The following is a 25870-nucleotide window of genomic DNA, read 5'->3' as shown; positions in this document are numbered from 1 at the left end:
AGCAGGCTCCCCGCCAAGCCAGGAGCCCGATGTGGGGCTCGATCCCAGAACCCGGGATCACATTTAGCAGCTTCTTGGCCTCTTGCCTTGAACTTGTGCGCTCAGGATCCAGCAGACTCCTCGAAGGGAAACCACTTGCTGGGCGACAGGCTCATTTCTCCACAGCTTCCTTTTCTGAGGTGTCTTGAGATACCTCTCAGGCGGGGGTGGCTTGGCCTAGAGGGCAGAGCATCAGCCCAGAGGGGATTATTCTCCAGCCTTAAGACCTAATGGGATTTGCCTTGCCAAGCTGTGGGCTCACTTGGGACCCGTCACCTTTCCTTCTTTCTTGTGTCTCCCTTTTGGAATGGGAGTGGCCATCCTAGGCCTGTCCCAACATTGTTATTTTGGAAGCCTCTATCTTGTTTGGTTTCACAGGTTCACAGCTGGACTGGAATTTTGTCTCTGGGTGAATGGTACCTGGAGTCTCACCTATGACAGATTTAGATAAGACTGTGGACGTCAGAGCTGATGCTGGGATGAGTTAAGACTTTGGGGGCTGTTGAGATGGAATGAATGTATTTTGCATGTGAGAAGGACATGAATTTGGGGGGGGTGTCTGGGGCAGAGTGTTATGGACTGAATGTGTCCCCTCAGAACTCCTGTGTCTGAAGCCCTAACCTGCAAAGGGACGGTGTTTGGAATGAGGCCTTGGGGAGGGGATAGTTGAGGTCAGAGGGCGGGGCCCTCCTGATGGATCGGCGCCCTTTTAAGAGAAGAGCCAGAGAGCTGTCTGCCCCGTGGACACAAAGCGAGAAGGCCACCTTCAAGCCAGGAGGAGTCCTCGCCACAGCTGGCCGTGCGGGGCCTTCCGCCTCGGGCCTCCAGCCTCCAGCCTCCAGACGGTGAGAGCTCACTTTCAGTTGCTTGCGCCCTCGGTCCCTGGTGTTGTCACAGCGTCCCGGGCTGACTGAGACCTCTGTAGGCTTGGGTTGTCTTGGGCACCCTGAGCCCCGGTTTCTATCTCTAGACAGATGCCCGCGAGCTGCACACAGGTCTTGCTTTCTCACGGCACGGTCTGAGGACACGAGGTGGGCCTGCTGACACATCCCTCCCCCCGGCATCGCCTGCTCTCCCAGTCCCGCGTCCGCCTGGGATGCCCCGGCACATTTTCGTTGTTGTTTTCCTGCTGTTGTGGTTTGTTCTTGGAGACGGAATTAGATTGAGGCCCATCGGTTCCTGGTGCCAGCATATGTCTGCAGGGCCCATCTGATGCTCTTGTTGGCGTTGCTGTGCCCCGCTCCCGGGCACTGGCCTCGGTCGTGGGAGAAGCGCTGGTCCTGCTGCAGCCCGCTGGGTGCTGGGCAGCTCCGAGCGCTTTCCAGTTTCAGTGAATCCGTGGAGAAAATCCTCCACACAGAAATGAGTTGCATTCCGTATGAATTTATTTATAGTAGGTTACTTGGAAGTTGGTGTACATTTTTCCATAGAATCTTTGTGAGATATTGGTCAGCCATTTCATTAAAACGTGATTTGTACCATGAAAAGTTAAGGTGTTTGTGATAAAATGATTAGAAAGTTGAACTATTGAGGCTCCTGGGTGGCTCAGTCGGTTAAGTGTCTGCCTTCGGCTCAGGTCGTGATCCCAGGGTCCTGGGATCGAGCCCCACACTGGGCTCCCTGCTCCACGGGGAGCCTGCTTCTCCCTCTGCCTCTGCCTGTCGCTTCCCCTGCCTGTGCTCTCTTTCTCTGTCAAATAAATAAATAAAATCTTAAAAAAAAAAAAGTTGAATTGTTATAATTCCTCCCCCTTAAAACACCTCTTAGGATTGGTTTTCTTAACGGGTACTGACAGTATTTGGTGAGGGAGGGGCAGCTCTGAGGAGCCGCGGGCAGGGCTGCAACCCCCTCTTCCCGCCCTCACCGTGGCGCCCCTGTCGCCTGCCCACCCTGTGTCCCTGTGCACAGCATGCCACCAGCCCCTCCCAGCCCCCGAGACCCGTCCCAGGTGGCAAGCTTTCTTTACGTGAGCATCTCTGATTTTAAAAAATCAGCAGCCCCATCCCCAGACACGTGCCTGTGCATGCCAGCTCGCCTCACTAGGTTTCTTAGCGAGGGTGAGTCAGAGATCGGTTTCCAAAGCAGGCGACCTGTGTTTGCACAGGCCCTCCCGCGGGCCATCAGCACCTGTCTGTCCTCCACGGGGCCTTTTCCCCTCGAGGAGCGCTTCACATCCCCTTCCCTAACCACCACCTCCTCCACGACGTGTTAGCCCCTCTCCCATCCGTGGCAACCTGCGGCCTTGCGGGGCGCGTGCCCGATGCCCACTCTGGCTGCTGGGAGAGGGGGTTGGCGGGAAGCTCCTGAAGGGGATGCTGAGCCTCGAGGACCGCGTGCCAGCCACTGGCACGCAGGCATCCTGCTGGGGAGATATGCAGGACGGCCGCATGCTGGGCCCAGAGAAACGGGAGCTGAGTGCGTCCCCCGTTCCCCTCGGTGCAGGGGCTCACCGTTGGGTGTGGCCTTTATGCAGTTTCAGCTTTGAAAGCACCATCTGCCACCAGGTGCAGCCCCATGACTTAGCCTGGACCTTGGGTTTGCCTTGGTGCTGCTGGGTGGCAGTCCGGGAGGCGCTCGGCAGGCCGCTGTGGCTGCAGCAGATGGGCAGCTTGACCCCGGGAGGCCCCCGCACAGCGTGTCCGGAGGAGGTGGTGCCCGGGTGGGTCCAGCTGAGCCCAGCCCAGGCTCACTGTGTCTGCCTGCGGCTGCCCCCGTCATGTCCACCCAGCCAGCAGTGACTGGGCCTGATGCCCCTACCCCCTGCCCCGGGAAGTCTCTCTCTGCAGCCTGGTTGGGCCATTTCGGTCGTGGGACTGCCCTGGGCCAGTGACATCACTGGGGGTCGCCCTGCTCCGAGTGCTTTAGAGCAGATGAGATCAGCACCCCACCCCCAGCAGTGCCAAGGTTGGGGGGGTGACGCCAGGGCCACGTGAGGAAGGGCAGGCGGATGTCGGGGACGGCACCACATGGGGCGGGGGGGTTGCAGCCTTATTCCCATTTGCTCCCAGTGAGGAAAGCCAGGACTTAGAATGACAGGTGCCTCGCACACACCCTGGGCGATGCAGCCTTGCCCCATAGGCCCACCGTCTGCGGTGCCCACCCCGAGGGCTCTGACCACGTGGCTGATTCGCCCCCCCCCCCATGGGGCGCCACTGCCCAGCTGTCCCCTCCGAGTCCCCTCGTCCACCTGACTTGCGCTTCCCTCCAGCAGCGGCCATTTACATATTCATCGTGTTTCCCATCATTTGCCATCAGTTCCAAGAGGACAGAGACTCTTGTTGTGTCCCCCATGCCTGCCAAGGGTGCGGACTGGTATCCAGGGATGAGCCAGTGCGGGCAGGCGGGACGGGGCGCCAGCACGGAGCTGGGCAGGGCCTCACTCCCGTACTGAGGGTCGAGGACCTCTGTTGTCTTCCGTGTACTCCCCTAGACTTCCGTGGGATCGTAGTGACAAAGGCCGTGTCCTGTGTGCGGAGGCCTTGTGGGGAGGAGGGGGCCCCTGGGGTGCAGGCAGAAGCCAGGCTAGCGCACGATGTCTGTGGGAGCAGGGGCTGTGGCCGACGTGACCCGAGAAGGCCACCCGCCTTCCATGCTGCGTGGTCCCCAGGCCAATCCCAGGTCCCCTTCTGTTACCCTGGTTCTTCTTCACTCCCCTTTCAAAGTCTAGCATACTTTAAATGACATTTTCAGGGCACCTGGGTGGCTCAGTTGGTTAAGCGACTGCCTTCGACTCAGGTCATGATCCTGGAGTCCCGGGATCGAGTCCCGCATCCGGCTCCCTGCTCAGTAGGGAGTCTGCTTCTCCTTCTGACCCTGCCCCCTCTCATGCTCTATCTCATTCTCTCTCTCAAATAAATAAATAAAACCTTTAAAAAAAAATAAAAAATAAATGACATTTTCAGCTGGGAAACAGGATGGTGAGAAGCAGGCTTGTGATCAGGGACGTCCCTCCGCGGAAGAGGTCTGTGTCCTGGCATCCTGCTCCTTGCAGGCCTGGGACATGAGCCATGGCTGGGTTTCCTAAGTCACAGGGATGCTCCATTGTCCCTTGGAACCTTCCAGCCAGGGTGCCCACTAGGGAAGCACCAGATACCTCCCCTGCAGCCAGGCTCAGGTCCCACCCGAAACCCCAGACTGCTGGTTTCAGAAGGTCACGTGGTAGCATGTCATAGAAGCCTGTGGGTGGAATGTGCATCTGGCGAGAACAGGGGGTCCTGGGGGAACCAGTGGGGCGATGTGATGCAGAGCTCGGCCCTGCAGGACCCCCGGCCACCACCTTTCTCCCCCAACACGCACATCTCTGCACACAGTCCTGGATGACCAAGTGACCAGGATATCTTAGACGTCCTAGCCCTGGGAATGTGTTCTTTGTCGGTACTGTTTTGTGTCAGAATGAGCCAGGGCTGAGCCTTGTACTGAGGAGACCTGCTCAGAGAGATGGGAGGTCCCTGCCCCGGGGGCACCCAGTCCAGCAGGGGGCCATCGGGGAGGGAGCTGGGCCTGCGGGTGGTGGCACCCACTCTGCCCGAGCCCCTGCTGTCTGCTGCACTCCACTTTCCACCTTTGGGCCCAAGGCCACCTCACCAGCTCCTTGGCCCTGCTTGGGGCCAGGTCACTCAGCGGGACACCCCCTGGGGGGGACGGCATTCAGCTGTCCCCACGCAGTGCGCCCTGACGTGAGCCACATCGAGGGAGCACTCCCTGCCTGGCTTGGAGGCGCCGCGGGGCCGTCCTTGTGGCATGGCACGGGGCTGTGCTGGTCACCCTGGGCTGTGGTCCATTTCCCGTGAACAACAAGAGAGGCTTTTCCTGCCATGCTGCCCTGCCCCGGAAATTCGGCACTGCCCACGCTCGTCCCCGTGTCTGCGGGACGTGGGGTTTTTTCACACTGTCGCTCCACGTGCTCTTCTTGTCAGAGCCCTCAAGACGCTGCATTGCCATAGAAACTGAGCTCGTTAAAATTCCCTGCAGCCTCCTAATTATAGAATTTCAAAGACAAGCGAAGAGCTTCTCCCAAGGGTTGGAGTTGAGGCTGAGAGGAGGGGGGAGAGCAGCCCACGCGCCCCCGGCGCCTCCGGGAGCTGGCCGGGCTTCTCCATGATTCCCAATCCAGGGCGCAGGGAAGGGCCCCTGGCAGGCACACTCTGACCTCGGGGCTCGGCCTTGACCACGCAGCCAGGACAGAACCTCGGATCCGCCAGGACCCTAGGGCCCCGACTCTCCCATGGAGGCCTTTCCTGCCCACCCGACGTGTGGGGGACCCTTTTCTGCGGGCACTGAGATCAGTGGGGATGGGGCGGACACGCAGTGGGGGCGCAGGGCCAGCGTCATTCCCAGAGCACCCGCCCATCCGCACACGCATGTTCTCTGAGGACACGTGCTCTTTTCTTCTTTTTACACTGCGGCTGTCACTTCAGATAAGGGATAGGGGCTCTGACTTTCCAGGCAGAAATCCACAATCTGCAAATGTGACAGTTGTCTGAGCCAGTGGCCTACGAGGCTGATGGCCCTGGCCTGGGAGGGCAGGGGATGGCTGGGTCCCCGCCGAGCTCAGGGGCTCAGGCAGAGCGGACATCATCCAACTGCATCCAGCCCTGCACTTGGGGAACCTTCTAGTAAACAGTCCGAGGTTTGAAAGTTTTGGGGGTTTTGGTGGCTGCCATGGTGGGAATGTGGGTTTTGCAGGAAAGGTGCTCAGTTGATTCAGAAGTTAAGGAGGTGAGGGGCACCTGGGTGGCTCAGTTGGTGAAGCGTCTGCCTTTGGCTCGGGTCATGATCTCGGGGTCCTGGGGTCGAGTCTCGCATCGGGCTCCCCGCCCAGTGGGGAGTCTGCTTCTCCCTCTACCTCTTCCCTTGCTCATGCTCTCGCTCGCTCTCTTTCTCTTAAATAAATAAATAAATAAATAAATAAATAAATAAATAAATAAAATCTTTTTTTTTTTTTTTAAAGATTTTATTTATTTATTTGACAGAGAGAGCGAGAGCAGGAACACAAGCAGGGGGAGTGGGAGGGGGAGAAGCAGGCTCCCTACTGAGCAGGGAGCCCGATGCGGGGCTCGATCCCAGGACCCCGGGATCATGACCTGAGCCGAAGGCAGACGCTTAACGACTGAGCCACCCAGGCGCCCCAATAAATAAAATCTTAAAAAAAAAAAATTAGGGTGGTAATCCCAGTCCAGTCTTGAGAGAAACAGCAAGCAAACCCCAGGAGAGGGGCATTCGACACAGCGTCTGACCCGCACTCCACGCCAGCAAGGTTGTCAAACCAGGGACAGCTGGGAAGCTACACTACCCAAAGGGGCCTGAGCAGACAGGGGTGAAGTACCGTGTGGGATTCTGGGTGGCACCTGGGTCAGAACGAATACATCGAGGAGCAGCTAAGGAAATCTGAATAGAGTATGTGCCCGAGTCAACAACGTCGCGTCAATACTGCTTCATTAGTCGTAACAAATGTGCTGCACGCTTGTAAGACGTCAGCCAGAGAGGACACTGGGCGTGCGCTCTGTGGGGTCCCGTCCTCTCTCTGCAGTTTTCCCTTAAGTCTGGAACTGTTCTCAACCTTGAAGTATATTAAAAAGGCCATTGAGGAGGATGCCGGCTCCAGCTGGAGTTTAGGTAACAGCCCTGGTGTTCATCTCTGTCTTGAATACGTCAGAGGGAAGTCAGGTGTTAATGGGAGGGGAAGCTGTGGGCAGGTTACGTGGGAACCCTCTGGTCTGCCTTTGAACTTTCTGCAAATCCGAAATAAATTGCGTGTGTGTGTGTGTGTGTGTGTTTTATAAGTGAGGGATGTCACGCTGTCCCTTGTGGTTCTTTATAACTCACCTGACCGCTGCTTTCCAGGTAGTGGCCTGGGCGTGGATCGGACACCCCAGGGGCTCCCCTGCCTTTGCCTGGGGTGGTGCCTTGCCGGGGGTCTGCAATGCCAGGGGCTCTGAAAACGCCTTTCTGTCTCTGCATAGGGTGGGGGTGATGGTAAATACCATCTTAGAGACCTTGTGTGAGTCGGGGGTCTCCAGAGAAACAGAACCAAAAGGATGTGTGCATAGAGACAAGGACCTCTGTTTTAAGGAACTAGCCCGTGCAATTAGGGAGGTGGGCAAATCGAAAATCTGCAGGATCGGCGGGCAGGCTGGAGACCCAAGAAGAGTCTAAGCTTCAGTTCAAGTCCAAAGTCTGGCTGCTGCAGAATTCCCTCCTGCTCAGGGGACGCCCATCTTTTGTTCTAGTCAAGCCTTCAACTGATTGGATGAGGCCCACTTATGTCAGGGAGGCCAGTCTGCCTCATTCAAATTCCACTGATTTAAATGTCAGTCTCATCCAAAAACACCCTTGGGGTCTCTGAGTGGCTCAGTTGGTTAAGTATCTGACTTTTGATCTCAGCTGAGGTCTTGATCTCAGGCTTGTGAGTTCAAGCTTTGCATTGGGCTCCACGCTGGGTGTGGAGACGACTTAAAAAACAAACAAATAAAAACAAACAAGAAAACCAAACGCCCTCATGGAAACATCCGGAAAAACGTTTGGCTACATATCTGGGTGCCATGGCCCAGCCCAGCTGACACACAGAATGAACCACCCTTGCCCAGAGGCACACATTTCCTGAAGCCATACTCAGTCTCCAGTTAACCAGCAGCAAGGTCATACTTTGCCTCCCGGGAACCGGCAGGCGGCAGGCGGGCGGGCAGTGGCAGGGGGCGTGCCCCCCTCCCCGCCCCAGGCAGGACCACAGCAGCGGACAGGGCCTTTCTTTGCCTGCTTAGAGCTTTGTTTCGTTTTTTAAATTTGGTACACTTTATTTAAAATAAAAATTCAGCACCCGTTCCTGGCCCCCATGCCCCCCCCGCCCCCGCCAAAAAAAAAGGTTTCAAACGAGTCCTTAAAGAAAAAAATGAGATGGAATTTTATTTGAAGATGAGTCAGAGGGAAATACCTGAAAGTACTTTGTAGCCAGCCTATTGTTGCTACCTCTGGCCCCTCCCTCTGGTTTTGCAGTTTTGCCTGCTCAGGGTTTAGCGTGGGCTGAGGCGCCTGTGGGCGTGTGGCTCGGGTACCCACAGAGCATACGGCGTAGTGGACACGTGTGGCCGTAGCAGCTGCGTGGGACGGAGCTCAGCCAGCACCCACGTGCCCAGGGGGTGCCTCCCAGAGGCCGCACCGTCCGGAACTTGGCATTGGTCTTCCACTTACTAGAACAACTTCGTCTCACGACGATTAGTCAGCCCCCCTCTGGCGCTCTGGGCCTGTGGGGGCCGCGTGCAGCCCTTGGTCTTGTCCCCTCAGTGAGTTTGCCTGCCTGCTGTGCACCCCCTCATGCCCCTTGGCCTCTGCTGGGGCATCTTTGTGTTTCTTATTTCAGGCAGCTTTAGCCAAATTTGAAGGATACCTAGTCGGGCGTATTTGTGGATTTCCGTGTGGTGCGTGCACTGGGCACAAGAAAACCAGAGTGTTGGCACTAGGCCAGCTCAGCTCCCTCTGCATCTCTGTGCCCCCCGTCTGTCTGTCACTCAGTGCCTTCTCTCTGCAGGATAGCTGGGGGTTGTGAATGCCACATGCAGGGAGGGTCAGGGGGCATGCATGGGACGTGGGGACGGTCAGTCCTGTGGACATCAGCACGGACCCGCCCCCAAATCAAGCCAGGTCGGCTGGACGGGCTGGAAATGGCAGGACACACCCTGTCAATCTGGGCAGAGGCCCTGGGCGTCACCAGGGACTCCTTAGAGCTGAGGGGCCAGTGGACCCCAGGCCTGCAGCCCAGGTGTGAACTTGCAGGTCAGGGAGCAGGAGGGTGAAGGCCGGTGCCACCTCCCGCCGGCTCTGCTCCCGTCTGGGTGTTGGCTGAGAGTCTGTGGCAGGACACCTTTGAGGGGTCCTGGGTGATGCGTGGGTCTCTGCCAAACCCCCAGCTGCCCACCGGCTGTGGGGCTCCTGCCGCAGAGGAATCTGGACGTCTTGTTTCTGACTCAGTCTCCCATTTAAAGGGAGAGAAGCAGGCTCTCTGGTGGCCGTGACCTGATTTCAGCACGGTCCAGCCAGAGCTGGTAATTTGCTTGTTTTGAAAACATTTCGTTAGTTTCCGCATTGGTGTACGTTCGTGGCACTTCCACGACTCATGAAAGTGGTTTTCACTGCGGAACTTTATAAAAGCACAAAGCTTCCCGTTGTACCCTGAGTATTTTGTACCAGCGTTCACTTCAGAGTGTTTGGAAGGAGCAAAGTTACGAGCATTTTTAGGGATGAATGAAACCAACAGTTCTAGTTAAACGTGTAACTCTAGCATTTTTGATTAGCGGTGTCCTTCTTACAAGTTTGGATTATTGAATGCGCTTTTTCGAAAGCGACGAGTTTGGTAACCCTCGACTCAGCCTAAGTGCTTGGTGTGTCTGCCTCACCTCTGCCCCAAGATCTGTCAGGTGGGGGGACACTGGGCAGGGGTCTCTCATGTCCGGTGGGCAGGACGCCCGGCTGCATTTCAGGCAGACCGTGGACTCCATGTGGCAGCCGCTGCCCCTCCAGGACGGTGAGCCATGAGCTCACAGCCCGTGTGCACCGCACCCCGGTGTGGAAAAGGGGGCCTGGTTTCCGTGCCTGGAGGGAAGGAGGGTGGAAAGGAAAACAGGGAGGCGGGCTTGGAAGCGCGTTGGCCTCCGATGACGTTCCAGCCGGACCCTCAGGGGGGCCGCCCAGCCGCTGTCCTCCCTGCCAGGGCGGCTATCCCCGAGGGCACCTTGGGTGGGGTGGGGCTGTTTCTTTACCCCTCTCTCCTGTCCCCCCAGAATCCATCTACCGCCGCGGAGCCAGAAGATGGAGGAAGCTGTACCGCGCCAACGGCCATCTCTTCCAGGCCAAGCGCTTTAACAGGGTGAGTGCCACTGTCTCAGCCCCCAGCTCCCGGGCTGTCCCCGCCCCGCCTGCCCTGCCCTCACCAGCCAAGGGAGAGGTGGGGACACTTCCCGCCGAGAGTGGGATGGGCTTCAGAGGCCGACAAGCCCGATCCTGAAGTGTTGGGCCTTTTCTGCACGTGGTGGCCGCCTGACAAATGTGGTGTGCGCGTCTCCGAGTCTCTCTGCTGGCCCGGGTCAGGCCGCCCTTGCTGGGGGCGTGGGGGCTCTGAGGTCCTGGCCTGCTTGTGGTCAGAAGTGGGTCTGCGGATTTGACCGATGACGCCGGTGTGCATGGTGTGCGTCTCCTGTGAGCCCCGGAACCCCGACAGCCCCGTGTCTGCCACCCACGTGGCTCCCAGCCCGTCCTTTCCATCCGTTCTCTTCAGGATGCTCTTCTGTTCTCTAGAAGTGATGTGATGCAGGTGGCTTTGTGATGGTCCCACTTCACAGAGCAAGGGGTGGTACCTCCAGGTGCCTCGCCGGCCAAGGACTTTCATGTCCCAGGGCTCAAAGCAGAAACTCATTCTCTCCCAGTTCTGGAGCCAGAGGTCCAAAGCCAAGGTGTGTGCAGGGCTGTGCTCCTTTGGTGACTCCAGAGGAGGACCCTTCCTGCTCTTTGCAGCCCCCGGGGCTGCCGGCGGTCCTCGGCTTGGGGCTGCAGCAGCCCTCACGTGGCCTCTGCTCTCCCAAGGACACCGGGCATGGGTAGGGCCCGCCCAATCTAGTAGGACTTCATTTTGACGGTACATCTACAAAAATTTTTTTTCCAAATGAGGTCTCGTTTGGAGGTTCTAAGGGGACATGAATTTGGGGGACATCGTTCAACCCACTCCCACAGCCAAGCGCATGCACACCTGAGGGCCTTTGCACGTCCTGAGACTCCGCCCTGCCCACCCTACCCCCTCCTCTGCGTGCTCAGAGCTCGTGCTGTGCCTTACTCCGTCTTGGTTCAGACAATCATCCCTGCAGCCCTTTCTCTGCGGCCCCCATTCCCATGTGCGGCTGATGTTCCTCACAGGTCTGTGTCTGCTCTCTCCCACCGGGCCTAGTGCTCTGGGCACAGGGACTCTGAACACAGATTTGTTGTTTATCGTAACTAATGACTGGAAGAAAGTCAGCTAGGGGAGCCCTAGGGGCACTGTGTTAGGGACCAAGAAAGAATGGAGCGTGTCTATCAGGAATGAGAAGGAACCCAGGTGGGTGGCAGGAGAACAGGGGGTCCAAGGAATTTCGGATGCCTCGGGGAGGTCAGGCATCGCCAAGCAAGAAGGTATGAGAGGACCCTGATGCCAGGTGCTGCTGGAGGGTGAGGACTAAGGGGGCATGCGTGGGTAATAGACCTTTGTTCCATCTCTGGGTGGACTGATGGGGTGTGGATGGGAGATGCTGTGGTGAGCCAACCAGATAGGATGAACCCTGGCTGCTGACAGCGTGAAGAGATGGAAACGTCCCAACCCCGAGGATGCAAGGCACCTGCCACCCCCACCCTGTGTTTATTTTTCCAGCCAGCTGTGTGGCCAGGTGCCTTCTCTTTCTGCACAACTGGGCGCTGGCTTGGTTCTGGACAGAGAGGGGTCTCAGCCAGATGGGACTGGCCAGCCTTCGGGATATCAGACAGAAGGTTCTAGGAGCGCCACCCCCCCCATGTTGACTTTCAGGGAAACGCTGTTTCCTTCATTACCGCACACTCACTGGTCCAAGATGAAGCCCACCCACCCAGCAAGACAGGCCGGGGCCCAGGCAGCACAGAGGGACCTGGCTTCTCCCTCTCTGCAGATTTTAGGAGAAAAACCCATTTCTCTGATTGCAAGGTACAGGCCGTCACCCTCTCCCCCTGCCTGCCCTTCCTGCCCCCCCCTCCACAGTCAGTGAGAAAAGGCTTTTCCTCTCTGTGGAGGAGCGGGGACTCCCAGGGGTGCCCCTGCCACCCCATTCAGCTGTCCCCAGAGCACCAAAAGTAGGTTTTCACAAACACAGGGGGACTGGGAAGGGGGCCAAAGACCCTCGACTCTTAGACTGTTCAGTGTTCACAGAACGAGGAGGCACAGGAGCCTGCAACGTGTTGCCAAGTTTGATTTCCCACCTGATTGTCCTTGGTTCCGAGTCTTGCGTCTTGCTCGGACCCTGGAGGCTGGGTCTGCACCATTCACCATGTTATTCACAGGATTGTGCGGATCACCTCCACCTGTCACTTGAAAGGATGTTTTAAGAGCTACACACTTGGTTCTGCAGGAATCAGCAAGATTTACGGGGCAAGGGCCCACAAGAGATCATTTCTCATGTTCTTCATCGGTGACCTGGGCAGAAAGTGAGTGGGTGTCAGTCATATGGCTGAGTCTCCCCACCAGGATCTTTATTTGTCCTTGACACGACTTTTCTTCTAGAACAGTGAGAAAAAGTTCCACTGGTGAATCAAAGGGAGAGATCCAGCAAGTTTCTGGAGGAGAAATGAAGACCTCCACCCTAGAAAAGGAGACACAAGTGCCATGGATGGGGTGGCATGAGGGCAAGGTCAGAGCCTGGGCCTGGGGACCCCAGGGCATGAGCATTTCCCGTAAATGCTGGTCAAGGGTTCCTCCTAAGCTTTTTGGTCCAAGCAGCTAGGACAGGGTTAGCAAGCAATTCATGTCAAGGGCCAGAGAGTAAATATCTTAGACTTCGTGCGCCACCAGGTCTCTGTTGCAACTGCCAACCCCATTGTAATGTAAAAGCAGCCAAAGACAGGGGGTAAACAGATGAGCGAAGCCGAGTTCCAATAAAACTTTATTTATAAAAAACATGGCCGCATTTGGCCCACAGCTGTAGTTTGCCTGCTCCTAGGGTAGAAGATTGGAGTTACTACGTGCTGAATGGATCAAGGCCTCGAGAGGAGCAGGTTTTGGGCCCAGCATGAGACCCCCCTCCCCACCCTGCATTAGCATGAAAGCAGGATTCAGAAGATGCAGGAGGGAGGAATGAGGCTGTCCCTCCGGCCCCAGGAAGAGCAATAGCTTCTTATACCTTGTAGGAAGAGGCGGGAATGCACGGAGAATCTGCAGCCTCAAGCTGGACCTCCCACACTCTTGCAGCCCTGATCCGCAGCCTAGTGGGCCAGCCCAGGAGGGCTCCCCAGGGGCCAGCAGAGGTGCGGCTCCTCGACAGCCCAGCCTCAGAGGACCCCGCGGATGAACCAGCAGGACACCTGAGCTCCCGGTCAGGAAGCACAAAGCACAGTGGAAACAGGGCATCTGAGCAAGAACCTGCAAAAACCCAGACCAAAGGCTTAGGCGGAAAGGAGTTCAGGGTGACTGAAAAGTAGAATGCGTGATTGAAAATACGAGCCAGGAACCAAGTCAGCAGCGTGTAAGGAGGCTTAAAAATATTTTCATTCCATCAGTTTATTCATTCAGGTGAATTTCAGAGTCTCGAAGCTTAGGGTTTAGGTTTTGTTTTTTAGTGTCATGTTTCCCGAAGTGTTAACAGTTCAGACAGAGGTCTGAGATAAAGAGCCCTTGGCAGCCTGTCCTGAGCGGCGTGGGTGCATGGGTCCCACGTCCCTTCCATGTCCCTGGTGCGGAGCCCGGGGAGAGCTTGCTGCTCTCTGTCAGCAGCTGGCCTACCAGCCCCTGCTTATCTCCGGGAAGGAATATGTGAATTTGTGAAGCCACCGAGTGGCCGACGGAAGAAGCACTGCAGGTTAGTTGTGCACCGTGACCGTGGGAAAGCTAAACACGTTAGCATATTATATAAGAAAGGTGAATTGTTCTTAACAGCTTCACAAATGGTTTGATGCAGCCGGACACACAGAAGAGAATGAAAACTGGTCTTCATACCCGAAGCTCTTCCTTGACTTCCGAAGTTAGGCGTTCAGCGGTTGCCCTACTTGGGCAATGCTGGTACGAAACGAGGGCGGCCAGAGCTGGAGACACTGTCAGGGGCCCCTGCGGCCGCCCCCCGTCCAGCCCTCACTGCCGTCCGCTGCACTTCAGCCCATTCCCCGACGGCCCCGCGGTTTGCGTTTGGCTGCTTGTGGGAGGGATGCTTTAGGCAATACAGACGACTTGGAATAAATGCTTTTCTGTCTTGTTTTCAAAGTTAAAAATAATGGGGCCGTGTGTGTGTTTGCTTGACCTTAGCAAACATGTATTGGGCACTGACTGTGTGCTGGGCACAGCCCCGGGCACTGGCCGCAGAGCTGTGACCAGGACCTGAAGCTCTGTGTGTGGGGACCGGCTCCCTCGGGCCCTGGTTTCCCCGCTCGGCACGTCGCTGATGAGGAGTCGGCTTCTCGGTGCCCGTGGCTGTGAGCTCCGGGCACACGGTCTGTCCATGCCACCAAGCCACCACGCCCCACGCCAAGAGGATTCCATCGGGCATAAATGAACTCCGCTCAGTACAATTGTGGTCCTTTTTATTGTTCTTCAGGAATAATGAGAGGCTCTCTCAAAAGAATGAAATTTGTTAAACATGCATATGAGTAACAGCTAGAGAAAAGATGATCACGGGAACCCGGCGCCACTCACGTGCACCTCCTGCCACGTGTGAACAGATTTCTGAACACATTCATCTTCATGCACTTTGTAACAGTTAAAAATTAGGAAAACATCACCAAACAAACTGATAGTTACTATTAGCTTCAGATGTTTAGAACCTTGAAGAAAAAAGATTTACCACTTAAAAATCTTTAAAAATATAAAAAACAAAACAAAACACCCAAGATAATCGCAGACTGCTCCTAGCAGTTCAAAGTTATGACACGTCAGAATGCTGGGCAGAGTCCCTGTCTCCGTGGTCATCCAGAGGCGAATCCGGACGTCTCCCGTGCCTGTCTCAGTCTGGGTCTCTGCACACAGCCCAGCAGGAGCTGTGATCCCCCTCCAGCCCCTGCAAGCAGGGGTGGGTCCTTGCCCGAGGAGGGGTCTCATCACCCCTGCCAGAGTGGGGTCCCAGCCCCCTCCTTGGGGCCCTTGGTTCCCCCAAGCTGGGGACGGACCCCAGTGGGGGCTCCTGAGCTTGGGCAGAGCCTCGTGTCCAGATGTGACCAGCTGATTGGGCCACCTCTTGTCCTAGCTCCCTGTCACCTTTTGAGGAAATCAGGGAAGACGCCACATGCCCCAGCGCTGAGCTGGGTCCCTAGTGTAGCGTGGCCTCAGGGGACACCCCGGCCCTCGGCCTGATGGCTGCTTTTCTTGCCTGCAGAGAGCGTACTGTGGCCAGTGCAGTGAAAGGATATGGGGTCTCGCAAGGCAGGGCTACCGGTGCATCAACTGCAAGCTGCTGGTCCATAAACGCTGCCACGTGCTTGTCCCGCTGACCTGCAAAAGGCATATGGTGAGTGTGGGCCAGATAGGGCCCTGGGGGCCCACAAGTGGGGGAAGCCTCAAGCTCATCGTCCACACTGACCCTGGTGACCCTCAGGCTCCCCCCGTCCGAATAGGGTCCTGCCACCAATGAGACAAAAGGAGGGGGTGCCTGTGGGTTGCAGAGCCATGACCCCGGCCAGCACCCCAGCTGGGGCCCCTCTTCCCACGCCCTTTGAGCCCCCAGCACTCTTCGGGCGGGTGGCCTCTAGCGGGGCCTCCAGGGCCCTCTGCCGCACTGGGATGAAGGTACGGGAGCAAGGGGAGGCTCCTCTGTACCCGAGGCATGAAGCAGCTCTAAGGAGCCGCAGAGGGAAAGCCCATGCCTCCCTGAAAGTCGGAGGATGCACCCCCCATGCCCCTCAGCCTATGACCATGGACGTAAAGCACCCTGGCCCTTTGATGTGTTGTTCATTTCCCTCCTGAGTATTCAGGCTTGGTAGTGCTCGTGGGACCCCTGAGCAGGAGCAGGATGTTGAGTTCCTCCTGGGCCTCTGGCAGGCACGTCTGGGCGGGTTGGCTCATCTGATGTCCAACCCTGATTGAGCACTGGGAGGTGGGGTCCCTACACGGACTGGTGTGGGGGAAATGCACACGGTCTTCCTAAAGTCCTTCCAGCCGTGGCTGCCAAAAACCAAAAGGGTGCACAGACCCTTTGACCCCGTAGGTCCACGTTAGCCTGAGAAATAAGGCCAGCCCCAGAGATGTATCAGTCAGGGGCTGAGGGATGCCAACGCCTGGAGCTTAATGTCGGCCAATAGGGGGCTGCCTCAGCTGTGACATCAGCCCGCAGGACTCTGTGATGCGGCGGTGGGGGCGGGGGAGACTACCAAGCATTATGTACAAAGGCCCCATTTTTTAAAGCACCTGCTGGAAAGGTCACAGCCTGAGGTGCTGAGTGGTCTCCTTCTATAGGATCACAGGAGATGTCCGTGTGGGTCTTCCTGTCTCCAGTGTGGTAAGGTTAGCAGGTGATTTGTGGAATATGTATTAGGACATGGGCTATAATGTGTATATCACAGGAGGTGGTGATAGAAAGCCACACAGTGTCTCCAGAAGCTACATTGTAACGCCTGCCTGGTCACTTTGTAATGCCCATCTCTTTGCAGGATTCTGTCATGCCTTCCCAAGAACCTGCAGTAGATGACAAGGACGACGTGGACCTTCCTTCTGAGGACACCGATGGAAGTAGGGGCTGCTTTCTTCCTGCTGGTGGAGCCCAGGCTCTCCACCCTGGAATTCCTGCGTGCCTCCCCTTTCTGAGCACGAATCCTTTCTAGCTCCCATCTGCTCTCTGAGGGTCAATATTGGCAAGCATGCGCCCCTCACTGTGGGGCTGGGGACGTCTCTAGGGCCTGCCATCATCCCTGGGCAGAGATGGCAGAGTGGGGTGGCCTTCCCTGGGCACACACATCTCTGAGAGTGGCTGCCATAGGAGTCCAGGCGGGCGTTTTCCCTCGGCACCGACTTTGGGAGTTCTAGAAGATACTTTGGCGGCTACCACAGGCAGGCCCTCCCATGGGTAGGCTGCTGCATAGGCTGGTCTCCATGGAAAAGCCTGCTGTCAAGTTGGTTCTTGAGTTTCTGTGGGATTTTATGGGGTTTTTTTGGTGGAGGAGAGACTTTTTTTTTTTAATGCTCAGAAGCATTTGGAGAAAGATTTTGAATACTAGTTGGACCGATAGCCCAGCTCTGAGCTCCCAAAGTCTGTGCACTGTTAAGAGCATGGTAAATGTGAGTTCTGTGCCCTGAGAGCACTTGAAGGATGAAATGAGACCACAGAACATAAAGCATTTAGCACAAAACCTCACACAAAGGAGATTCCTAATAAACAATAGCGGCACACCCACCACACACCTACCTAACTGCTACCCATCCAGCCATCCAGCCACTTATGTATCTACCCACCCACCCTCCACTCGTCCATCCACCCATCCATCCTCTCTCCCACCCACCTGCATACTAAGAACAACATCTGGAAGGCTAGACACCGAACTCCTGTGATTGCTTACTTCTAGATGAATCGCTGAGAAAACCTGTCACAAATGCAGGCTCCCCAGCTCTACGCCCAGAGGTGCAGAGTCAGGAGGCCTGGGTGGGACCAAGAAGCTGCATTTTCTTAGGGCTCTGCAGCGAGGTGTGGCTGCTCCGAGATTTGCCCTCAGTGCGGCCGGCCTGGCCTGGACCGCAGGTGTCCGCAGAGGAGTGAGGGGCCGTGGGAGCCCCTGTGTCTCAGGCTGCGTTCCTGACAAAGCCTGCAATGTCCTGTTGCTTTCTTTCTCTCTTCACCAGTTGCTTACATTTCTTCAACCCGGAAACATGACAACATTAAAGATGATTCTGAGGTGAGTGTATAAAATGGCTCGTTAGTGTTTCCAGTTTCTTTTTAGAAGTTCATTAGCTCATTTCTGGGGCAATTACAGAAATTTAAATATGAACTAGACAGGCTTGGAATTGTTGCTCACTGTGAGGGCATGGTCTGTGGACCTCTCAGGTGATGCACGCTGAGGGGTTCAGGGCAGAGTCCCATGGAGTCTCCAGTATTCGGCACAGAAGGAATCTCCGGATTGTTAGGTGGACAGAGAGCCGGCAGGTGCGGCAGACTCAAGCCAGTGCTGAATCTCAGACGTGAGGATGTGGTGGTGGTGTACCATTCTCACAGCTACGCAGAACTGGGGGGATGAGGTGTCATTGGCCAGGTGAGCCCAAGCGGCAGGCCTGGTCCGAGCCTGGGTCAGGGGACTCTCTGACCTCAGAATCCTCTTCGGTCAAGTTGGATAGTGACCACAGCTTTTTGTGAGGGTGAACTGAGAGCTTTTGTAGGAACCCCTACCCCATGGCTGGCACACGGGAAGCTTCCCACAACACCAGTCGTCAGCGTGCCTCCTCCCATTTCAGTACAGGGTGGCTTGGGCCCCCACAGTGGGCTGTAAGGAGCACACGGAGACCCCAGGCTCACGTGCTTCGAGAAGAGGTGGGAAGGCTGGTCCCTGGAGAGTGGGATCACTTCGTACTCTTGCACGGCTTCCGTTGTCTGCGGGGATCCACGTGGAGGAATCACCCTGAACCAGACTTGTCCTTTGTCCTGTTTTGGGCAAGTTTATGGCTGGGTGGGCCAACGTCAGAGGTAGATGGATAGATGCTCACCACATTTGCTAGTAACTTGATTCTCCCCACTCCCAAGGTGCAAATGCTTACATTTTCTGCAACTGTCTTCTGTCTCCTGTCACAGGACAAGTGTTCCCATCACTGGGAAATTGGTACCTCATGAAGCAACAGGATGTTGGCACCCGTGGGCATGGCCCACATGGGGCACGGGGCCCTCCTGCTTTGGTGGTTGGGCTGTGCAGTACAGTGAAGTTGGTCTGTTGGGGGGCAGAGAGGAGAGGGCGTGCACCAGCCCAGGACCTGGCTCCAGAAACATGGTCTGCTGCCATGGCACAGTTCAGTCTTGTCTGGGGCACATCCTTTTTGACTCTCCCAGAGGCTGCCATCCCAGAGGCTCTTTAGGGTCCAGGTGTGGCACTGTATCTGCTGTGGGTTCAGTTCCCGAGCACCCTCTCTGCCCATATGGCAGAGCAGGTCCAGGGCTGGCTCTTGAGCTGCAATTTTTGTCAGATTTTATTTGCATAAAACCCTTTATTTGTCTGTTGTACTTTTTCCACATCACTAAGCAGTTCTCCGATTCTTGGAGGACACTGACCAAGTGTCCCACAATTTCGCCCAATTCTGACCCCATCTACCTGGAGCTAGCATCAGACCCCACAGGTGAAGGGCTCAGGCCCACAAGACTGCCCCCCTCAGAGGCCACTTGCAGGCTAGGTGGTCCCCTGTGCTTCTGACCAACCAGCTATAAATCAGGTTCCCATGACCCTTTCCGTGAGTTCCGTTAATTTGCTTGAGCAGCTCACAGAACTCAGAGAAACATTCTACTTAACAGATTACTAGCTTATGATAAAAGGCTGTAATTCGGAACCTGACGGAAGAGCTGCATGAGGTCAGGGATGGGGGAAGGATACAGAGCTTCCGTGCCCTGTCCAGGCACACTGCCACGTGTCTGTCCACCAACCAGAAGCTCTCCAGACCCCGTCCTTTGGGGTTTGTTTGGAGACTTCATAACAGAGGCATGATTGATTAAGTCACTGGGGGTTGGAGAATGTGCTCAATCCCCAGCCCCTCTCCCATCCCCGGAGGTCAGGGGTGAGACTGAGTTCCAAGCTTCTAATCACCTGCTTGGTCCCACCTTTAGGTGGCCTGGGGCTTCTCAAAAGTTTTCTCAGTAACATAACATCTGCATCTGGGATGAGACAGGAGCACTTAGGTACCTCCTGCCTCCACCACAGATACCCTTGCCAGAAATAATTCGTAGGAGGGAAGCTTCTGTTCTTAATCGGATCGCCTTTCTCTTTCGTTCTGTAGCCCTTGCGTGGGGCTGTGGCTGCGCTTTGCAGACATCAGCTAGTTCGGCATTATAGCCCCCAGGAGAGCACTGGTCGGGGAGCCTGTCCTGGGAGGCCGGCCCCGGGCACCCACATGCTCCGCAGCGGCCACGGGCTGTGAGTGGGGGGTCTGGGGTGGTCATGGAGTCAGAGCCTGTGAGCAGAATTGCTCACAGGGACTTAACTTCCACAGGGAGGAGTCTTTCCTTTCTCACTTCTCTCTTGTCCTCAGGACCTCAAGCCGGTTATTGATGGGATGGATGGAATCAAAATATCTCAGGGGCTCGGACTGCAGGACTTCGACCTGATCAGGGTCATTGGGCGTGGGAGCTACGCCAAGGTCCTCCTGGTGCGGCTGAAGAAGAATGATCAGATGTACGCCATGAAAGTGGTGAAGAAGGACCTGGTCCACGATGACGAGGTGAGCGTGGACGCCGGCTTGCACTTCCACTTAGGGTCTTCATCCTGGCTCCCGTGCTTCTTTCTTGCCATGGAAGTAAAATGCACATAACAAAATTCGCCATTTTAACCATTTTAAAGTATACGTTCACGTGGCGTTTGGTGCAGTCATGATGTGGCGCTGCGTCACCGCTGTCTCGTGCCAAGACACGGTCACCCCCCCCAGAAGGAAACACTGTGTCCGTGAGCGCCCACCCCCCACGGCCTGCCCCTGGCACCGCTCCTCTGCCTTCTGTCTCTGGACTTAGCTTTCCTCGACATTTCCTGTACATGGAATCACTGTGTGGCCCTTTGTGTCCAGCTTCTTGCAATGAGCATCGTGTTCCAAGGTTCCTCCACATAGTACGCGTATCAGAACTTCACTGCCTTTTTTTTTTTTAAGATTTTTGTTTGAGATAGAGAGCACATGTGCATGAGCAGGGGGAGGAGCAGAGGGAGAGGGAGAAGCAGACTCCCAGCTGAGCAGGGAGCCCGATGCGGGACTCGATCCCAGGGCCCTAGGATCGTGACCTGAGCCGAAGGCAGGTGCGTAACTGACTGAGCCACCCAGGCTTCCTAGAACTTCATTGCTTTTTATGCCTGAATAACAATCCATTTTATGAGTAGACCACATTTGGTTCATTTCTTGATAGAGATTGGGGTTGCGCCCACCTTTTGGCGACTGTGAGCTGTGCCGTGGTGAATGTTCATGTGTGGGTATTTGTTCAAGTCCCTCTTTCTGGTTCTTGAGGGATTTGCCTAGGAGTGGAATTGCTGGCTTATAGGGTTATTCACGCTCTATTTGAGGAACCACCGAACCGTGCTGGGCAGGTGCACCGTTTCATGTTCCTGCCAGCAACGCGTGAGGGTTCCAGTTCTGCGCACCCTTTCCAGGACTTGCCGTTTTCTGGTTTGTGATAATCATGACCCTGGTGGGGGAGAAGTGGCACCTCATTGTGGTTTGATCTGCCTTTCCATAACAACTAGTGATGTTGAGCATCTCTCTGGGCTTCTTGGCTTCATGTCCTTTTGGTCTTTTTCTTTCAGTTGAATGCAGACTCTGTCTCTTAGAAGCAGAGGAAGGACTGACGCATAGGCAGCAATAATGCTGTTCAGCCCCTGTAGTACATGAGGCAAGTTGGTGTCCATGGGTCCAGCAGATCACAGGAGGGCTCCCCAGCCCTGGCCCAGGCTCATGGTTTGGAGGAGAGAGCTGGGGCTAAACTAGAGCTTTTACTTGCCCTACCAGCAGGGTGCATTTGTGCGAGCCCAGACTGCCCAAATGGCCCCTGAGTGCTGAGCTCCTAAGTGAGTGGTGGTACCCACGCCTCACAGCTGAGGAGACTGAGGCTCGGGCGGCAGTGGCTTGCTCACATCTTCACTGCTCATCAGCAGCGCAGCAAGGTGATTCCAGATCCCCTTACTGGAACCCTGGCCAGCTAGAAAGTTAGTGGAGTGTCTGGGGTCAAGTTTGTAGAACTGAAAGAAAAGGCATTCAGGACAGACTCACTGCTCTGGTTCATTCTTGGCATCTTCAAATTGTCCCCTGTGGGCCAAGATGTGGAGGTGGGACTTTTAGGTGAACTCTTGAGAAAAGTGTGATTCTAGGAGTCAGTGAGTAGAAACTGTGTGTGTGTGTGTGTGTGTGTGTGTCCCCATGTCTGCGTGTGTCATGTGCATGTCTGTGTGTGTGCATCTGTGAGAGACCCTGGTGTCTGTGGCCCTGAGTCCGGGCCGTGGACGTTAGGCTGTAGGGGCACTGCAGTGGGCTGGATGGTGGCCTGCAAAAAGATATGGCCACATCCTAACCCCTGGCGCCTGTGAATCTGAACTTATTTGGAAATGGGGTCCTTGCAGATGTAATTAAGTTAAGGATATTGGGGAGATCATCCTGGATTATGTGGGTGGGTCATGAGTCCAATGAGAGGTGTCCTTTTAGAGAAAGGCAGAGAGGAGTTGAGACAGACAGAAGGAAGCAGAGACACACAGGGAAACCAGTGTGTAGAGGGAGGCACAGACTTTGTAGCTTTCCCCAAATTCCAACGTGGATTGGGAGGGAGACAGCCCTGTGATAGGAGCTGGTGCTCTAGAGATGGGCATGGGACACTGGGGAATCTGCTTAAGCATCCGTCCTGTTTCCTTATGTCTTTTTTTTTTTTTTTTTTTTAAGATTTTATTTATTTATTTGACAGAAAGAGATGCAGCGAGAGAGGGAACACAAGCAGGGGGAATGGGAGAGGGAGAAGCAGGCTTCCCGCGGAGCAGGGAGCCCGATGCGGGGCTTGATCCCAGGACCCTGGGATCATGACCTGAGCCGAAGGCAGACGCTTAACGACTGAGCCACCCAGGTGCCCCTGCTTCCTTATGTCTTAAGTGGAGATGAAACCCAGCCTCCCAAGGCTGTCACGGGGAGCACATGAGGCAGTGCTTGGAGGGCCTGTAGCTCAGAGGCCAGCACACAGCTGGTGATGGGGGTAGAGATGGTGACAGATGACGGTGATGGTGATGGTGATGGTGACGAAGATGGTGATGATGATGATAATGGTGATGAAGATGGTGATGGTGATGATGATGGTAGTGATGATGGTGACGGTGGTGGTGATGATGGTGGTGATGATGGTGATGGTGATGAACATGATAGCGAGGATGGTGGTGGAGATGGGGATGGTGCTGGTGGTGCTGGTGATGATGATGGTGATGATGGTGACGGTGGTGATGATGATGGTGGTGATGGTGATGATGATGGTGGTGATGATGGTGATGATGATGAACATGATAGCGAGGATGGTGATGATGATGGTGATGGTGATGATGATGGTAGTGATGATGGTGACGAAGATGGTGATGGTGATGATGGTGGTAATGATGATGGTGATGATGGTGGTGATGGTGACGGTGGTGATGATGGTGGTGATGGTGATGATGATGATGGTGGTGATGATGGTGATGGTGATGAACATGATAGCGAGGATGGTGATGATGATGGTGATGATGATGGTGATGATAGTGATGATGGTGACGAAGATGGTGATGGTGATGATGGTGGTAATGATGATGATGGTGATGATGGTGGTGATGGTGACGGTGGTGGTGATGATGGTGATGATGGTGATGGTGATGATGGTGGTGATGATGGTGGTGGAGATGGGGATGGTGGTGGTGATCTATTTCTTAATGGACATTTTCCTTTCCTGTTTGCACTGTCTTCTTACAAGCAGAGGTGGGAGACATTTCTCTCTTTCCTCCCCTTCTCGAGGATGAAGAGTATTCAGGAGCCTCATTAACATGACCTGGTTTCTATTTCAGGATATTGACTGGGTACAGACAGAGAAGCATGTGTTTGAGCAGGCATCCAGCAACCCTTTCCTGGTCGGCTTACACTCCTGCTTCCAGACAACAAGTCGGTAAGAAAAAAGAGCGCATTTCTAAGATTCTGCTGATTTCTGAATTGAACTGTATGGCGGCTGAGTAGGCATGAGGTTTCCACCATCGTATTAGGGTTCTCTCCATTGCAAGTATGGGTTTGTTTGTTTTGTTTGGCTCATCAGACTAACTTTGCTGTTCTCATCAGCTGGTATCTTGTATTAAGTAAATTTCATGGATTTGAACCTAAATTATTTAATTGCATTTATAAAATATTTATTGAAAACATCCTACTGAGTACAGGAGTAGAGGCATTGAGTTAGGTGTTGGGAAGCCATAGTGGGCACGAGGTGGGTTTCTGTGCTCGTGGATATTACCAATAAGTGGAATCAATTAAAAAATACCAACAACTGCACTTAAAACTTTATATTGGAATCCTACTGTTTCAAAAGGCTTGAAAACCACTGGTCTAGGATAGTCAGTATATACTGTGTTTAGAATTCTTTTCAGGGCACCTGGGTGGCTCAGTCGGTTAAGCGACTACCTTCAGCTCAGGTCATGATCCTGGAATCCCGGGATCGAGTCCCGCATCGGGCTCCCTGCTCGGCAGGGAGTCTGCTTCTCCCTCTGACCCTCTTCCCTCTCGTGCTCTCTGTCTCTCATTCTCTCTCTCTCTCAAATAAATAAATAAAATCTTTAAAAAAAAAAAAAATTCTTTTCAGCTGGTTGACTTGAACTCACCCAGTTTGTTTATTTGAAAGAATACTGACTATATTCTGTGTCGGGGTCTTCAAGACCACCCCCAGGTTCAGTGATTTAGCAGGAGAACTCACAGTACCAGCACATAGTAGGACTCAAGGCTAAGATTTCTTGCCATGAGAGGGTATAAAGCAAAACTGGCAAAGGGAAGAGGCTCATGGGGTGAAGTTGGGAGGAAAGCAGGTGGGAGCTTCCAAGAGTGGAGTCACACAGACCACAATAGTCCAGCAAGGAATTGTGACAACTGGGGGTTTTACTGGGGGCTGGCACGTGCCGGAATATTCCAGACTCCCAGAAGGAAAGAGGGTGTTCAGTATAAACCATATTGTGTATGCACAGCAGACCACTCTTATGATTCAGGGGAGGTTTTTATCGGTGGAGGGAGCTGTCTACCAGTCAAGTTCCCAGACTCCAGCCAAGGGCCACCTTGCAAGCAGGCCTTTCTGAGGATGACAGTCTCTGTCCAGCTCGTGGTAACTCAGCTCAGCTGTAAATCAGACTGGTGATTCGTACATCCCTATGAACACGTCCGCCCTCACCTCCCTCCTGACCTTCAGTCCCTTGACCCACCTGACTTGGCTGCCACCTGTGCATGCAAAGCAGCTGGGATAAACGGACTTTCCCCCTAATCTGTGGTTGTCCCCTCCCTGGATCTCACTGATACTGCCTCCTAAACGTGTCTCAGATTCCTCCCTTCTCTCCTGCCTGAATCCTGACCACAGCCTCTTTGGGGCATCTGGTCCCTGGGGCTCCCCAGGCTGTCAGTTCCCCCATGTTGGAGTTAAGCCATATTTTGAAAACACAGATCTAAAGTGTCTTTCTCCCACTTCAAAGCTCCTCTCATTACTTCCCCAGTTGCTTCTGGGATGGGGTCCAGGCCCCTGGGCCTGTGGCTGAGGTTGCTGCGACCTGGGTCCCTTCGCTCTGTCCATCTTTGTCATGCCGCCAGGTGGGCCCTGCCCTCCCCTGCCCTCCTGCTTCAGAGCTTCTGGAAAGGTCCCATTGTTGTGTTCCATGCATTCTCCCCGTGCGTCTGTGTAGCACTGACCGGGGTCTTGGGGAATTCTGGCATATGCCTGAGGACAGACGACCCATCCCAACCCCACACTTCCTGAATGGTGAGATTCCAGAAGACTTTGTTTTGTGGTTGATGGTTGATTTTACTATATGAACTGGTCGGGGTGTGGGTGTAAAAGGGTCAGATTTTCAACCTCACTCGCGTCTCCGTTGCCTGGAGCATAGCACTTTCTGCCCCCGGAGATGGTCTGCCTGTCACGTTCCCAGGTGCGCTAAGTAGAACTGAAAACAAGTTCGTCCCTTCGGTGTTTATGTGATCCTATGACCCAGCCTCTCTGCTTTACCAGACTGACGTGTAGATTTGTTTACAGCGTTCACGAGGAGAGGCCACATCCCAGGACATCAAGTTTGTCTCTTATTTTTACAGGATCTGTCAGTCTGTCTAGAAGCTCTAAACACCTGGTTAGTCAGGATAGGGTGTCTCTCCTGGGCCATTTTTATGTGCCTGCTTTGACCCCAACTGTGTGTATGTGCCCGTGTCCCCAGCCCACGGTGCACTCCTGGAGGGAGCAGGGTGGTGCTGAGTGCGTTTGTG

General features: G+C 54.9%; 1 protein-coding gene across 1 annotated transcript in view; it reads left to right on the top strand.

The window, feature by feature from the left end:
• Positions 1-25870, top strand: part of PRKCZ (protein kinase C zeta) — a 103998-nt gene that overhangs the window by 60615 nt on the left and 17513 nt on the right. The window contains exons 5-10 of the mRNA XM_035019976.1: positions 9813-9898; positions 15099-15230; positions 16369-16447; positions 17552-17604; positions 19931-20119; positions 23443-23540. Of these exons, the coding sequence (XP_034875867.1) occupies positions 9813-9898; positions 15099-15230; positions 16369-16447; positions 17552-17604; positions 19931-20119; positions 23443-23540 (637 nt within the window). The remainder of the gene's footprint in view (positions 1-9812; positions 9899-15098; positions 15231-16368; positions 16448-17551; positions 17605-19930; positions 20120-23442; positions 23541-25870) is intronic.

This window comes from Mirounga leonina, unplaced genomic scaffold (genome assembly GCF_011800145.1).
Source record: "Mirounga leonina isolate KUSES-001 unplaced genomic scaffold, KU_Mleo_1.0 Mir_173, whole genome shotgun sequence".
In the NCBI taxonomy this organism is placed as follows: domain Eukaryota; kingdom Metazoa; phylum Chordata; class Mammalia; order Carnivora; family Phocidae; genus Mirounga; species Mirounga leonina.
Note: the sequence above shows the minus strand (reverse complement) of the source record. Positions and strands in the feature narration are given on the sequence as shown.